General features: G+C 43.4%; 1 protein-coding gene across 10 annotated transcripts in view; it reads right to left on the bottom strand.

The window, feature by feature from the left end:
* ABCC5 (ATP binding cassette subfamily C member 5) overlaps positions 1–9,240 on the bottom strand; it is a 95,722-nt gene extending 86,482 nt beyond the window's left edge. For 2 of the 10 annotated variants that reach the window (XM_010366200.2, XM_010366212.1), the window contains exons 1-2: positions 9,055–9,240; positions 5,453–5,636 (exon numbers count right to left, since the gene is read on the bottom strand). In XM_010366200.2, the coding sequence (XP_010364502.1) occupies positions 5,453–5,581 (129 nt within the window). In that variant the 5' untranslated portion in view covers positions 5,582–5,636; positions 9,055–9,240. Of the gene's footprint in view, positions 1–5,452; positions 5,637–6,537; positions 6,811–6,964; positions 7,146–7,998; positions 8,531–8,576; positions 8,800–8,827; positions 9,035–9,054 lie in introns of those variants that run through there. The other 8 variants (XM_030931423.1, XM_030931429.1, XM_010366202.2 and 5 more) reach the window with 7 other exon arrangements.
* Positions 9,241–16,385: the final 7,145 nt, after the last annotated feature.

Genomic DNA, 16,385 nt, shown 5'->3' with positions numbered 1-16,385 from the left:
TGCAGTGAGCCAAGATCGTGTCACTGCCCTCTAGCCTGGGCTACAGAGGGAAACTCAACCTCAAAAAAACAAAAATAAAAAACAAAACAAAAAACACACATAATGTGAAATTCACTGAGGTATTGTACTATAGCTAAGACTTCATACATTTTATGCTCAATACCAACAGGGACTAGGTATCCCTAAAACCCACAACTCTTTCTTTTGCCTGGCAAGTTCTTCATTTCTCCAAATTCTACCCATTCCTCAAGTTTCCAGTCAAATGATACCTCCTCCTAAAGTGTTCCCTGAGAAGCACTTTCTCGTTTTACTAATTCCCCCAGCACCTAAATTACAGTCATCTATGTAGAGTACATGTTTGTGAGTTTAAGCTTCTATTGGTGGACAGGCAGGCCCAGCACCAATTTATCTTTATCTGCACCAGACTACTTGGTTCAGTGCTGTGCATGCATCTTGAAGAGTGTTCAAATATTTGCTAAATTAAAAAAATGAATAAACACTACATCTTAAAAAAAAAAAATCAGGGCTTGTGCAGTCATATGAGCTACATGTGCATACACAAATAGGATAAAAAAAGGAACCATGCCTGAATAATCATGCCTCAGGCACAGGAACAGTGTTTAGGAGTAGCCTAGGTATAAATCTTCATGTTAGCTGAAATAACGCCAGCCTAATGCCAGCCAAAGTTAGTACTCAGGCTCAAAGAACTAACAGCAACAGAAGCCACCACTTTATTAACACTTCAGGATTAAAGGATGCCTGCTAAGCCTCAAATTGTGTCACAAGTATTAACATTATAGTCCCAAAGAAAGTGTGTAGGTGTGCGAATGCTTTATTTCAACCCTAAGCATATGTGAGAAACTACAAATATTTGAAGATGTGACTATTAGAGCAATTTTTCCAAATCATATTCCAAGAGAATGATTTGGTCACAACACTAAGAAATGGACAAACCATGTAATCTGCATCTTCACTTCTTCACACCTTGAAGAAAAAAGCACAGCACTGGCCTGAAGTCAGAACTTACTCTTTGGTACTTTGCTTCTGACTTCTGTTTGACACCATTTCTTTTCTTTATTATTTTTTTTTTTTGGTGAGACAGGGTCTCGCTCTGTCACCCAGGATGGAGTGCAGTGGCACAATCACAGCTGGACCTCCTGGGTTCAAGTGATCCTCCCACCTCAGCCTCCCAAGTAGCTGGGACTACAGGCACAAACCCCCATGCCCAGCTAATTTATTTTTATATTTTGTAGAGACAGGTCTCACTGTGATGCCCAGGTTGGCTTGTGAACTCCCAGACTCAAGCGAGTCTCCTCCCTCGGCCTCCCACAGTGCTGGGATTAGAGGCATGAGACACCAGCAGCATAGGTCTCCTGCTTCCCGGTTAACTGGACATATCAAAGGCTAATAGTGGTGAATGAAACCTTGCTTTCCACATAAGAGCCACAGATGTATCCTTATCTCTTATTACTTAGAGGCATTTTTTTGTTTGTTTTAAATTTCTGACGGGTAGTAGGCATACCTGGCATCCTGGGAGATCCTGTCCCAGATTTCGTCTCTAACAACTAATACAAAAATGATGGTTATCATGATGTGACATGAAATTGCAATCTCTGCCCAATTAACTGCTTACTTTAAAAAACAAAACTATATGCTTATATAGGAATTCTGCTTCCCAACTACTTACATTATCCATTTTTATACCATCTCAGGCCAGAAAATTTTTTGTCATCTTGCTGGTTCCACCTGTCAGCAAACTTGTATCATAAGACAAGTTAAAGATAAATATATCTGAGAAATTTTGTTTTTTGACAGGTAATAGTCAAGCAGGTAATGGTGTCTGAACTTACAAAAATACTTAGTAGCTATGCATTCATTTTAATGTATATACAAAAATAGATTGAATAAACCTATGGGCTTATTGTTGTTGTTTTGCTAGGTCTAGGCTAAGTAACAGAAAGAGAGTGGAATAAAAGAAATCTTTTAAAAAAGTTCAGAGATTACAAGGATACAGTAAAATCAGGAAAACAGTACTCAAATTTCAAAGTTTAGGAGCAGGGTATGGTGCCACATGCCTGTAATCCCAGCATTCTGGGAGGCTGAGGCGGGAGGCTTGCTTGAAGCTGGGAGTTCAAGAACAGCCTGGCCAACAGTGAGACTGTCTCTACAAAAAACAAAAAAAAATTTAATAAAAAATAAAAGTTCATGGCCGATGTGGTGGCTGACGCCTGTAATCCCAGCACTTTGGGAGGCCAAGGCGGGCGGATCACTTGAGCTCAGGAGTTCGAGACCAGCCTGGCCAACGTGGTAACAGAGAACAGCAGGTAGGCACCTGCTGTTCAGGAGGCTGAAGCAGGAGAATTGCTTGAGCCCGGGAGGCGGAGGTTGCAGTGAGCCGAGATCGGAACACTGCACTCCAGCCTGGGCAACAGAGGGAGAGTTCGTTTCAAAAAAGGGCGACAGAGGCAGAGTTCGTTTCAAAAAAAAAAAAAACAAGTTTAGGAAACATGAAAGAGTAATAAAAATAAAATTCATGTGGATTCCTGAAATTTTATAAAAGTGGTATTAGCCTTCGTATTTCTCTGAGATAAGGCTTCAGTGATGGCTGACTCTGTATCCTTTAGGGTACGCAAGGCCCAGCGGTGCCTAACTGCTGTTCTTCTCCACTTTGTAGAGGAAAAGCTCACTGCTGCCACTGCATACCCTGATGTCAACTCTACTCTAACAAGCTGGGGACACTGTCCCCAGAAATTTCACAGGACCACATACCAGCTCCACAGCCTCCACCGTCTGCTCTGCAAGCCATCCTTTGGTAAGCCTGCTCACTCTCACAGCTTCACCTACATGGACACACTAAAGGCTCTAAATGTTTTTTCCTACCCTACTTCTTGTCTATGCTCTACCTACTGATAATTTTACCCGTACGCACTTCAAATTCAACATCTTCAAACTCAAAATCATTCTTTTTTTTTTTTTGAGACGGAGTCTCACTCTGTTGCCCAGGCTGGAATGCAATGGTGAGACCTCAGCTCACTGCAACCTCCGCCTCCTGGGTTCAAGAGATTCTCTTGCCTCAGCCTCCCAAGTAGATGAGGTTTCACTGTGTTGCCCAGGCTGGTCTCAAACTCCTGAGCTCAGGCAATCCATCAGCCTTGGCCTTCCAAAGTGCTAGGATTACGGGCGTGGGCCAACGTGCCCGGCCCAAACTCATTCTTAATATCTCCCTAATCTCCTTTTCTTCCCTTATGTCCATGAATAGGTTTAAATCCTTACCATCAATCCCAGACACCCCAATGCCTCCCTATCTTCTAGAAACACCTTTCCTCCATCCTCATTTCTATGCTTTACAACAGAAGCCTGGCCTGACATGGATGGGCAGAGCCGCTTCCTGACTGCTCCCTATATTTGATCTCTTTCTCCTGTACAGGTTTTTTCTGCATTGCTTCAAGACTAATCTAAGATAAAAATCTACTCTCAAACATCAGTAGCCATTAGGGAACTACAAATTAAAACCACAATCAGATACCAGACACATCTATAATAATGGCTTAAATAAACATTATAACATTGAGTACTGGCAACAATGTGGAAAAACTGGATCATTGCTGGTGGGAATGTAAAATGGCACAGACACTCTGGGAAAGAGTACTGCAGTTTCTTACAAAACGAAATATGCACTTACCATATGACCCAGCAATCGCAGTCCTGGGCGTTAATCCAGAGAAATAAAAGCTTATGTTCACACAAAATCCCGTAACTGAAGGTTCAGAGTACCTTTATTTATAATTGCCATTAACTTACAGTTAATGGCAATTATAAATAAAGGTACTCTGAACCTTACACTAACTGTGTCTAGCACTCAGAGGGTATTCGATAGTGTTTAATCAACATAAGGTCTAGACAAAAGGACATGAGGAAGTTATAAAACTGGCACCACGAGAAGTATTTGACACTGATTACATTGAGCCTGTTTCTTTGAAGTTAAATCTGAACGGAAAAGCATTCTATAATACACAGTAGGGTACAGAGAAGACTCATTAGCAAGAAAATGTTAATTAATAAAGCAATGGCTTTAACACAACCAAAGAGGGAAACATAGTATCAGGCTAAAGAAAGGCCAGTGCCAGCTGCAAAGTCTGTACTTTTCTCAAATTTTCACATAACAAATACACCAACATAAACCTCAACTTCCTAAACCTAGTCCATTCTGCTTTATTAGGTACTTTTGTAAGAAAAGATATGCTTTTTTTCCTCAGGAAAAAGAACATTTTCTCCAGGTGAAAATGCATCTTCATTATTTCCCTTGGAGGAAACTAGATTATTATCTAAAGACTGCTTAACTTATGAATTCGCTTGAAAAACATACTGATTATCCCACAACTATCTAGAATTGTTCTGAAATCTGAGTCTCTCCAAAGGATTCACATTTTATTTTATTTTTCATTTTTTTTGGAGACAGAGTCTCACCTGTTGCCCAGGCTGGAGGGCAGTGGCGTGATCTCGGCTCACTGCAACCTCCGCCTCCTGGGTTCAAGTGATTCTCCTGCCTCAGCCTCCTGAGTAGCTGGAGTACAGGTGCCTGCCACCACACCTAGCTAATTTTTGTATTTTTAGCAGAGACAAGGTTTCACCATGTTGGCCAGGCTGGTCTCGAACTTCTGACCTCAAGTGATCCACCCACCTCAACCTCCCAAAGTGCTGGGATTACAAACGTGAGCCACTGCACCTGGCCAGATTCACATTTTAAACACGGATGACAGAAAGTACAAGAAAACACCAAGTTTGTTTAGGTACATGAATGAAGCTTAATTGGCTTTATATTCTCTGTCGTCGCCCCCATGACCCCCTCCTCCTCAATAAGTTGTCTTCTCTTAAGCACAGCCTTTTCAGAAGGCACCAACATAGAGTAAAAGCGAAAAAGAGGAGAATGCTCAGCACCGATCAGGTGGGAAGCTGAAAGCCAGCCTCTCTTCCACGTATTGAGTGCTTACTATGGACCAGAGACTCATAAATAACCATAAATTCTTAACAGTAACCTAAAGTCAAAAAAGAAAATTACTTTTTTTTTTTTTTTTTTGGAGACTGAGTCTCACTCTATCACCCAGAATGGAGTGCAGTGACATGATCTCAGCTCACTGCAACCTCTGCCTCTGGGTTCAAGCGATTCTTGTGCCTTAGCCTCCCAAGTATCTGGGATTACAGGCGCCTGCCACCATGCCTGGTATTTTTGTACTTTTGATAGAGACAGGGTTTTACTACGTTGGCCAGGCTGGTCTCGAACTCCTGACCTCAGGTGATCCACCCACCTCGGCCTCCCAAACTGCTGGGTTTATAGGCGTGAGCCACCATGCCCGGCCAAAAAACAAGTTTCTAAATTACGCATTATATGAAAAACAGAAGACGTGTTTTAGTACAATAAGCAGATAAGAGACTCGCAGGAAAGGAAACTGACCGGTCGAGTTCTCCTGAACTTGGAATCTTCGCGGTCCCTGTGCGGCCCAGAAGTGCTGGTTCTCTCCCTCACACTTCTATACCCAGGACTGGGGATGATATACTCTTTTCCTATGTCAATATCCTTCATCTTCTCTGAGTGGAGGTTCCAGGGCTCACAGACTCTTAGTTTCACATCAGAATTCCTGAAATTAAAAATTCATCAAGAAATAGATTATTTCCTAAACAGTACTTAACCATATGTTCAAGTGCCTTAAAATACGGAAAAACAAACCAAAAAAAAAGGCAAAAGTACTAAAACTTTCTACTGTTATAGCTACAAAAATTAATTTTCAAAAAAGTTCAAAGATTTTCATTTCATTTTTTTAAAGAAAAAGAATCAGTATAAGAGAATCAAGAAAAATTACCTTCTCCCACTTCTAAGGGAAAAAAATTTAGAAAAAGTAAACACACTACTAAAGAGACACTCACTCTCTTCAACTAAGCTCAAATCCAGTGTATACAGCATATAGATAGGTTGGTTTTTTTTTTTTTTAAAGACTTCATAGAAACAATTTCAGTTTGTCCCAAGTATTAAAAACTCCACAATTTTAAGTGGACATCATTTCTCCCACTAAATTTTACTAAATAAAAACTTACCAAACACTTATTCTACCAATGATATATTCCATCTCTGCCTTTTTATAATTAACTAATGGGTTAGCTGGTGTTATTTTAAAGCTCCATGAAGTTATACAGTTAAAACAATATTATAACTTCAAACACAAATTCCCTGGGTACTGAAAATGTTCTAAAACTAGATAGTGCTAATGGTTGCACAATGCAGTGAATACACTGAAAAAAACCCACTGAATTGTATACTTTAGAAGAGTGAATTTCATGGCATATAAGTCCTACGGCAATAAAGCTGTTATTAAAAAACAATAACAAAAACAAATTCCCCATCCTGTATTACTAAGTCTTACCTAGTTTTTACCTGAAACTCTGTTCTAAACCACTGCCTGCCTGGCTAAGTCTAATCAATATCCTGTATCAACTCAGGTCACTTTTTAAGTTTTTTGTTTTTAACAAAAAACACATACATACTTCTCTAAAATGTTTCCTCCCCCCTCTAAGAAGGGTCACAGCCTCCCAGAGACAAGCTGAGAAAACACCTTTCAGACTAGCCTCCAACGGAAATTAAAAACGTGTAGCCGTGTTGCTTTCTGGATTCCATAAATCCCTAGCTATTACTGTGACTTAAAAGTACTATTTCTGCAGCACAAAATTCTAACCATTATAATGCATTTTTTAGGGTGTCAGATAAAAAGAGAACACTTAGTAATCCTCTAAATAAAAAAGACTAACTCTCCTCCACAAAAACAGGTTTCCAGTCCAAAGAAAGCTTGACTTCTTGCCTTTCAGAATTCTGGTTCAAGTACCCTAAGTTGATATAGCTGTTACTTATCTTTAAAAAAAAAAAAAAAGTCACCTTGTCCAATGACAAACTACACCATAAAGAACAGCGACTCACCAAGCCAGAGCGCAGCAATTCACGTCATTGAGACCTCATTAAGGCTAAACTATAAACAGACCTGGCATCTGCCAGTGTCCCCAGTGTTGAGCTGTAGCTGTAGATCAGAGTAACCTTCTTGTTACGAGAATCACGGAAGTCTAACCTTCCCCTTCAAGGGTTCCCTAGCTTAGCTGATTATCTGGAAAAGGAAAAGATTAGTGCTACCTTTTTTAAAGGTGGGGGTTGGGGTGCTGAGCGGTTTGAAAGAGAGGTGGTCATTGGAACTCATCCACTATACGAAATGCCATGTCAAGAAGAACACGAACATCATCTCAATTATCTAAGCACCCATGATAACCAAAGATTCTTTCAACCACTTTTATTTCAAAGGATAAGGCAGAATCAGTGGAGCACAGGAGCAGAGAGGGGCAGGGAAAAAACGACTTCCCTGTTATGACACAAATAATGACTGTTTTGTGCCTGGAGTGACTGCTGTGGTAGACACTGCTAAACTATCCTAAGGGACCAAGTTATCCTATGTATGAAGGGTGTGGGGAACAGTGTTCCATTATCTCTAACACACTCATCTCTACTTTCCTGGAAAAAGAGGCACAATCAGGGGAGCAGGCAGGCCCAAAGTAGGCACAAAGTTACTGTCTATGGCCTTGAACATAAGGACACCGTCGTCTGTGAATCTGGAACATAAAAGAGGGCACCCCACGTGGAGGCCGGCGAAGAGCTGGGAATCCTGACAGGTTTGGAAAGAAACAAAGCCCCAGTCTGAAGCAAGCAAGCAAGGATGGATCCCCAGGTCAGCCTTTTTATTGATACTATTTATATTTCCCTATCTTCTCGTGTTCTCCTTTGAAGTTGTTGGAAAATCTTTTTTTAAATGCTCACTTGCCTCAGCTATCAAGAGAGGAAGAAAGAGAAGGGATTTTTGTTTGTAGAAAACAAACCTGTTGTCCAGACCTGTACAAGGGTAGAAGCAGAATAATCAAAGTGGGAGGGCCCCAAAGAAGTCCCAACAGGGTTGAGGCCACTTAGCTGACCTTTTTTTACCAAGATTCTCTTTCCACTGATTAAAGTGTCGACAGTCTCCCTACACAATGATACTGATTCAACTGCATGGCAGGAGGAGAGTTGCACGGGACTACACGAACTGTTGCCTGGCCAGACTGGTGTGTGCAAGCTGCAGTCATCCCAACACTCCTGAGTAGGTTTCCATCACCTCCAGGCCCTCAAGCTGCACAAGGAAGACACCACGCTAAAGGGATACGTATTTACCACACCCACTGTAATCCACTTGTTGCGTCTCCAAGCAACCTCACCTTTCATGCACGCTGCAGGCCCCAGTAAAACCTAGCCATCTCCTCCTCCAAGACCTCCTGAAACTTTCCCGGTCGTTCATGTGCCCACCTGCTTCCAGCCCCTCCGTCTGTGCAGAAACCAAATGACCCGTGTGATAAACACAAAGCCACCCGCAGCTCTGTGTGGCAGAAGCGAAAAGAGCACTGGATGACCGTGGAGAGACCTGGGCTACGTTCCCGGCTCAGCCACGGGTTTGCTGCGCGTGCTTATGTCACGTACCTCCATTTACCCGCTTGCAAAAACGAAGGGGATGACTTACTTCGAAGGTCGCTGGCGGCTCCGCTGCGGGTTGAGCAGGGTGCCCCGAGCCGCCCGCTGCACAGCCTCCCGGGTGGGCGCTTCTCTCAGACTGGCTTCGCCTGGGATGCCCGGGCCCTAGGGCGTTTCCACAGCCCGCTCCGGCCTGGCCAGGCGAGCGCGACCCACACCCACGGCCCACGGGCGCAGCGCCCCCTGGCGGCTGCGGCCAGAGACGTAGCCCGCGACCCTGCCCGCTCATCCCGACCCTACCTGCCAGTCTTCCAGCAAACGACCCCGTCACCAGACCCCGAGCTCACAGGCCTAGGAGGCAGCGGCAGGAGACCGGGGGAGGCCATATCCCGTTCCCCAAGTCTCCAGTGTCCCCCGAACTGCTCGTAGCCCTGGCCACATCTCGCCACGCCCCGAGGAAATGCAAAGGGGTGATCCCCGTGACAACCGAGCTGGAGGGCAGGGGTGCGGCAGCAGCCATCACCTACCTGCGCCCCTGCTCCAGGACAGCCGCGCCAGCCGCTCAACCACACTCCCGAGCATGAGCCCCGCAGCAAAACAAGCCTTTATAGCGGCATCGGCCGCCACACCGCGCAAGCGCGCTGCACAAAGCATTCCCTAGGCTGAAGGGAACTGTAGTCCGCCTTCCGAGAGCCCGGGGCTGCGGATGCGGCTAAGAACTACATTTCCCAGAAGCGCCGGTGACATCCCGGGGGCGGTGCGGGCTTCCCCTCTTCCCACCGAGCTCCCGGCTCCGTTCCATCCTTGCCCGTGCCTCTGCGAGCCTGTCTGGAATCTTCTCCGAGGTTGTGTTTCCGGGGGGAGTCGGCCGGGAGGCTTAACCGTGGTCCTGTGTTGGCACACAGTGCTGTTCATAGGCAGGGCAGTCCCGACCCTGCGTGGCCGTGCAGCTGCCAGAAAAGATCGTGAAGGTCATCGTAGCCCGCGTCTAACCCGTTGAGAGTCGTCAGGCCGGCCAGCCCCAGTTCTTATCTGTTGTGGCAGATATGATTGCTTGCTCATGGTTCGACTCTGCATTCTGCGCAGATACCGACTTTCTCACTTTAACACCAACTGCCCATCAATGTCTCGCTGCCTGGTCTCTAGATAATAAAATGCCAGGATCACAGTCTTAGAAGTGGCAAGAGCCTTAGAAATGGTATGCTAACTCATCCTCTTCTTTTTATAAATGAAACTGAGGCTCCCGGAAAGATTGATCCCTTTATCAAAGATCGATCCCTGTTTCATCAGTACGTTCAGCATCATTAAATAAAAGCCACTGTTGAGTTCTTCCCTACCCTGTATCCGATGCTTTACATACCATTCTTGTTTCCTTTAATCTCCATTACAGCCCTATGAGTAGGTATTATGAGGTTTTGTTTGTTTGTTTGTTTGTTTGTTTAAGAAGGAGTTTCGCTCTGTCGCCCAGGCTGTAGCGCAATGGCGCGATCTCGGCTCACTGCAGCCTCCGCCTCCCGGATTCAAGCAATTCTCCTTGCCTCAGTCTCCCGAGTAGCTGGGATTACAGGCGTCCACCACCACGCCCGGCTAATTTTCGTATTTTTTTAGTAGAGAAGGGTTTCGCCATATTGGCCAGGCTGGTCTCGAACTCCCGACCTCAGGTAATCTGCCCGCCTCGGCTTCCCAAAGTGCTGGGATTACAGGGGTGAGCCACCGCACCCTGCCGTATTTTTTGTTAATTCAAAGATGAGCAGGAGGAGGACGAGGAGGAGGAGGAGGGGAAGGTGGTAAAGTGATTTGTCCATCTTTATAACAACTAGCTAGTTAGCTAGTGTGAAGACACTACTGTATCATAAAGCAGTGTATTCTTGCACACGAATTGATAGACCAATGCAATAGAATGAAGAGCCCCCAAACAGACTGTTGCATACATGTAACTTGATCTGTGACCGAAAACCTTACAAATCCGTGGGAAAGGAAGAACAGTCAATCAATAGTACCGGAACAATTGGTTATACATATGAAAAAACAATCAGGGATTACCGCTTCATACTGCACAGAAAAAAACCCATTTCAGGTAGCTCAAACGCTTACATGTGAAAGGGAAAACTTAAAAACTTTTAGAAGAGGACAGGAAATATCTTTATGAACTTGGGAGTAGGAAATAAATTTTTAAACAAGAAACAAAAAATAAAGGAAGAAAGGTTGATAATTTTTCGTATATTAAAAGTAATACCTCTGTATAAGATGGCATAAATTGTAAAGATAAACCACAAGTTATAACTGACAAAGTTTTTGAATAGAAAATACTCAAAATAATGTCCAAGTTCAGTAAGAAATGGCAGATAACCCAGTAGGAAAATAGGTAAATAACCTGAACAGACAGCTCACAGAATAGGAAACTTGAGCAGCCACCCAGATATGAAAAGACACCCAATCTCGTTAATAGGGAAATGGAATTTTTTTTCCTTTTTTTTTTTTTTTTTTTTTTTGAGACAGAGTCTTTCTCTGTCCCTCAGGCTGGAGTGTAGTGGTGCGACCTTGGCTCACTGCAACTTCCGCCTCCAGAGTTCAAGTAATTCTCCTGCCTCAGCCTCTGGAGTAGCTGGGATTACAGACACCCGCCACCACGCCCAGCTAATTTTTGTATTTTTAGTAGAGATGGGGTTTCACCATATTGGCCAGGCTGGTCTTGAACTCCTGACCTTGTGATCCGACCACCTCGGCCCCCCACAGTGCTGGGATTACAGGCGTGACCCCTGTACAGGTGTGAGACCACGCCTGGTCCAGAAATGTAAATTAAAATAGTAATGAGATACCATCTCACCAAAGATTCTAGTACCTTCCAACAATGCCTCAAACACTGTAACACCCAAAACTGCAGATCTGATATGATCATATTTTTTAAAAAGCTTCTAAATCCCCCTGAAATACTTCATATATGTTGATTATAGTTTGTTTTTTATTGAAAAAGAATAGATGGACACCAGACAGCCCTGGTGGCAGGCTTCAATACACTGTAGTACTGTCTTGGTCTGTCCAAGTATAGTCTGAGTGAAAGAATTATACTTATAAAATTACCCCCTCAAAATGTTTGTATTGTGAAATGTTTAGAGGGGCGATATTTCCCAGACCTCAGGCAACAGGGCTAGAGAATCTATGTTGCAGTGTAAAACTGTGTGTATTTCTTTTCTTTCTTTCTTTTTTTTTTTTTAGGTCTCGGCTCACTGCAACCTCTACCTCCAGTGTTCAAGTGATTCTGATTCTCCTGCCTCAGCCTCCGGAGCAGCTGGGATCACAGGCGTGTCCCACCACACCCGGCTAATTTTTGTAGTTTTAGTAGAGATAGGATTTCACCATATCGGCCAGGCTGGTCTCGAACTCCTGAGCTCCCAAAGTGCTGGGATTATAGGCGTGAGCCACCGCGCCCAGCCAGAATTGTGGGTATTTCTAAACAATATTTATGTTGTGCAATGTACTAAATATATTCATTAAGTATTTGATGGAGATGCAATGGAGCTAAAACAAACACATTTCCAGCCCTCATGGGGCTTAGACTCCCAAATAAACACTAATCAAAATTTAAATAACTGTAGTAAGTGCAAGGAAAGGAGGTGTGTGTTTCATCTGAAGGAAGGAGGAGTTTGTGAAGTGAAGACAGTGGAAGTAGGCAGCAGAGAGAGCAGTTGAAGCAGAGGAAACAATGAAGACCAGGTGGTGGTAGAAGGAAGGGAGCATCTCCAAACATGTAGATATTGTTACAGGTCTTCAGGAGCAAAAGGCAACCACTGAAAAGTTTTAAAGGGGTGAATATGTTAGGAGTTGAGAAATTAAATTTACCTTTTGGGGCCAGGTGTGGTAGCTCATGGCCGGTAATCCCAGCACTTTGGGAGGCTGAGGTGGGTGGATCGCCCGAGGTTGGGAGTTCGAGACCAACCTGGCCAACATGGTGAAACCCCATCTGTACTAAAAATACAAAAATTAGCTGGGTGTGGTGGCACACACCTATAATCCCAGCTGCTCTAGAGGCTGAGGCACGAGAATCCCTTGAACCCAGGAGGCAGAGGTTGCAGTGAACCGAGATCTGGCCACTGTACTCCAGCCTGGGTGATAGAGCAAGACTCAGTCTCAAAAAACAAACAAACAAAAAACAGAAAAAAAAAAAAAAGTACCTTTTGGAAACTGCACTGTGGCTGGCAGACGAGAAAAAATTCGAGACCACTAGAATGGGAGAGAAGAGGCCACCTAGGAGCGATTGTTGTTATCTAGGAAAGAGATCATGGTGGCTTGGATTAAGGTTGTGATGGAAAAGATGGAGAGGAAAAGGTGAACTCAAGAGAAATTTAAGAGGTGAAATCAACAGAACACGTGGATGGATTAGATACAGGGGAATGAGAAAGAAATGTCAAGGGTAACACGTAGGCGGTTGTGGAACTGGATAGACGGTGGTTTATTCATTGGCAGAAGCGCTCTACTGCAATAGCCTGACACCCTCCTCTATCTAGTTTGTCTAGAGCCAATGTCAAATGCTAACAATCACCCCATATCTGCTTTGATACTCATGTTGAATTCTAACAGTGATCAAGACAGAAGCTCCCTTTGCAGTTCAATTTTTCAATGAAAGGCATTTTCATGGAATAAGACCTTTTTTAAAGTTAGTTAATAAATCAAGTTTTATGTTTGTTTTTTGTTTTGTTTGTTTTTTGAGACTGTGTTTCGTTCTTGTGACTCAGGCTGGAGTGCATGGCACAGTCTCAGCTCACTGCAACCTCCACCTCCCGGGTTCAGATGAGTCTCCTGCCTCAGCCTCCCGAGTAGCTGGGATTACAGGCGCCCACCACCATGTCCGGCTAATTTTTTGTAGTTTTAGTAGAGATGGGGTTTGACCATGTTGGTCAGGCTGGTCTCAAACTCCTAACCTCAGGCAATCCGCCTGCCTCAGCCTCCCAAAGTGCTGGGGTTACAAGCATGAACCACCATGCCCAACCTAAGTTTTATATTTGACATCATGGAAATCATGTAGTGTAAAAGAATAATGCACCTCTTTAATGGCCTCAGGCAAATCAGAAAACAAGAGAATTTAAGTTTTAAATAATACCAGATGAAAGCCAGATGACATGATAGCATGTTCTACAGCCAAAGGGTTCACATATTTTCATAGAGAAGCCAAGTCTTCCTAAAGTACACAGAAGTATAGGCATGTTATGATCAGTCATAATTGCACATTCATCATTATAAAGGAAAGCATTGCACATTTCCTTTGTGGTAACAACTTCCCTTGTTATTTCATTGTTACGTTACTTCATTAGCAATATGGGTAGTAGTTAGTATGAAGAATTGCTTTTTATTATTATTATTTTTTTAAGATGGAGTTTCGCTCTTGTTGCCCAGGCTGGAGTGCAATGGGGTGATCTCGACTCACTACAACCTCCGCCTCCCAGATTCAAGCGATTCCCCTGCCTCGGTCTCCCTAGTAGCTGGGATTACAGGCAGATGCCACGATGCCCAGCTAATTTTTGTACTTTTAGTAGAGATGGGGTTTCACCATGTTGGCCAGGCTGGTTTCGAACTCCTGGCTTCAGGTGATCTGCCCACCTCGGCCTCCCAAAGTGCTAGGATTACAGGCATAAGCCACCAGGCCTGGCCTGCTTTAAAAAGTTTTTAAAGTACTGTTACATTGAGATGCACTATCAAATTCATTGGCCCAACAATAACAGATAGGTGTTCAAAAACTAGCTTCTTGTTAAAAACAGGAAAGAAATAGACAGCAATTATCTAATTTTAGCAAAACAATATTTGTAAATTAATTTTAACTTTATAGTGCTATAAGACCTATAAGCATAATGACTTTGCACACAACTTTATGAATGGATATATTTAAGTAATATTATAATGTAAATAAGAAGTCAACATCAGGGGTTTGAGAGAATTGTTTCTCTTAAAAGGGGTCTGAGCCTTATTTGAGTTATGGAAACACTGGGTTATAAAATTAAAGCAAACCTTGGCTGGGTATGCAAGGTCTTCCGTTATCTGGCCCTCATAATACCACTGCTTCATCTCCTGTCACTCTCCTAGTCAAACCTGAAGTCCACGTAATTTCCATGCTCTTTTTTTTTTTTTCTGAGACGGAGTCTCGCTCTGTCGCCCGGACTGGAGTGCAGTGGCGCGATCTCGGCTCACTGCAAGCTCCGCCTCCCAGGGTTTTACGCCATTCTCCTGCCTCAGCCTCCCGAGTAGCTGGGACTACAGGTGCCACCACCATGCCCGGCTAATTTTTTTGTATTTTTTAATAGAGACGGGGTTTCACTGTGTTAGCCAGGATGGTCTCGATCTCCTGACCTCGTGATCCGCCCGTCTCGGCCTCCCAAAGTGCTGGGATTACAGGCTTGAGCCACCGCGCCCGGCCTCCATGTTCTTACTCTAGCTGTTCCCTCTCCCCAGAACACCCTTCTAAATCCACTCAGCTAAAATAATACATCACAGCCCATAGGCAGGTCTTGGGATTTTAATCCTCCCAGAATGACAGATACTTACTTACTCAACGGAATAAAATGGTAGAGTATGTCTGACATCTCATGATGAGATGTATATGGAGAATTCTCCCACATCATATTTTGAAGAATGGACTGAGCACCTGTCAGGTCACTACCTGGGAATCAATAGGATCCCTCTAAGCCAGAGAAGCAGGACCAACAGTCCACACAAAACAGAGCCTTCTCCAAAAAACAGGCCTTGTCAGACAGAATGGTCAATCCCAGTCATTCCCCAATACTTCTCTTAAGTGTTTTGCTTGATAAATACGGACTTTTGACCAGAAGAAGAGATAAACAACTTTGGTGTAAAGGTTGTTATCACTAGCGATCCCTCCCTCGCTCCCTCTCTCCCTCTGTTTCTTTCTTTCTTTCTCTCGGTTCACGGCAACCTCTGCCTCCTGGGTTCAAGTGATTCTCCTGCCTCAGCCTCTGGAGTAGCTGGGATTACATGCATGCACTGCCAAGCCTGGCTAATTTTTGTATTTTCAGTAGAGACAGGAGTTTTGCCACATTGGCCAGCCTGCTGTCGAACTTCTGAGCTCAAGTGATCCGCCCACTTCGGGCTCCCAAAATGCTGGGATGTCAGGCAAGAGCCACTGCACCCGGCAGGCTGCAGTTTCTTTCAATCAAAACAATTCAATTGTTGAGACCCTGAGGAAAACATATGTATTCTTAAAACAGAAATTGTATACTTTATTGATTATAGGAGACCACCAGTGAGAAAAAATCAACATTGTTTTTCAGCAACTAAGGTTGCCATGTAAGTGTATTTGATAAGTCATGATACCAAAGCATCTTTTTAAACTTTCATCCTAATATTAAATCTAGGTAGATGGCATGTGGCCTGCAGCTGTCAGGTCATTGATCTAAAGGAAAAGGGAAAAAAAGATTCCTCCTTGAGTCAGTCTAAGTTTAAATTGCTAAAGGATTCAGGGATTAAAATTTATGTCTATTTTACTTTCTACTTGCTTGCAGCAATCTTTAGGTTTTAAAATACTTATCAAGTTTTTAAAAATTTCTTCATTTATTTGTATATATGCTTTTTGCATTTTATATTCTATCTGTAGCACATTTGAGACAATTTTTTCAAGTTTTTTTCTAGATTCCTATTTACTTAAAACAGTATTTCCACAAAATAATCCATGAAATACTAGCCCTGCAAGATATTCTGTAAAAAAGAGAGAATTTCCAAAATCAACTAAGTTTAGAAAATTGTGTATATCATAGTCAAAAGTTACATTAATATATTAGCTAGGCCAAGGGCAGTGGCTCATGCCTGTAATTTCAGCATTTTGGGAGGCTGAGGCAGGAGGATTGCTAGGAGC

Source organism: Rhinopithecus roxellana, chromosome 1, assembly GCF_007565055.1.
Source record: "Rhinopithecus roxellana isolate Shanxi Qingling chromosome 1, ASM756505v1, whole genome shotgun sequence".
NCBI lineage: Eukaryota > Metazoa > Chordata > Mammalia > Primates > Cercopithecidae > Rhinopithecus > Rhinopithecus roxellana.
Note: the sequence above shows the minus strand (reverse complement) of the source record. Positions and strands in the feature narration are given on the sequence as shown.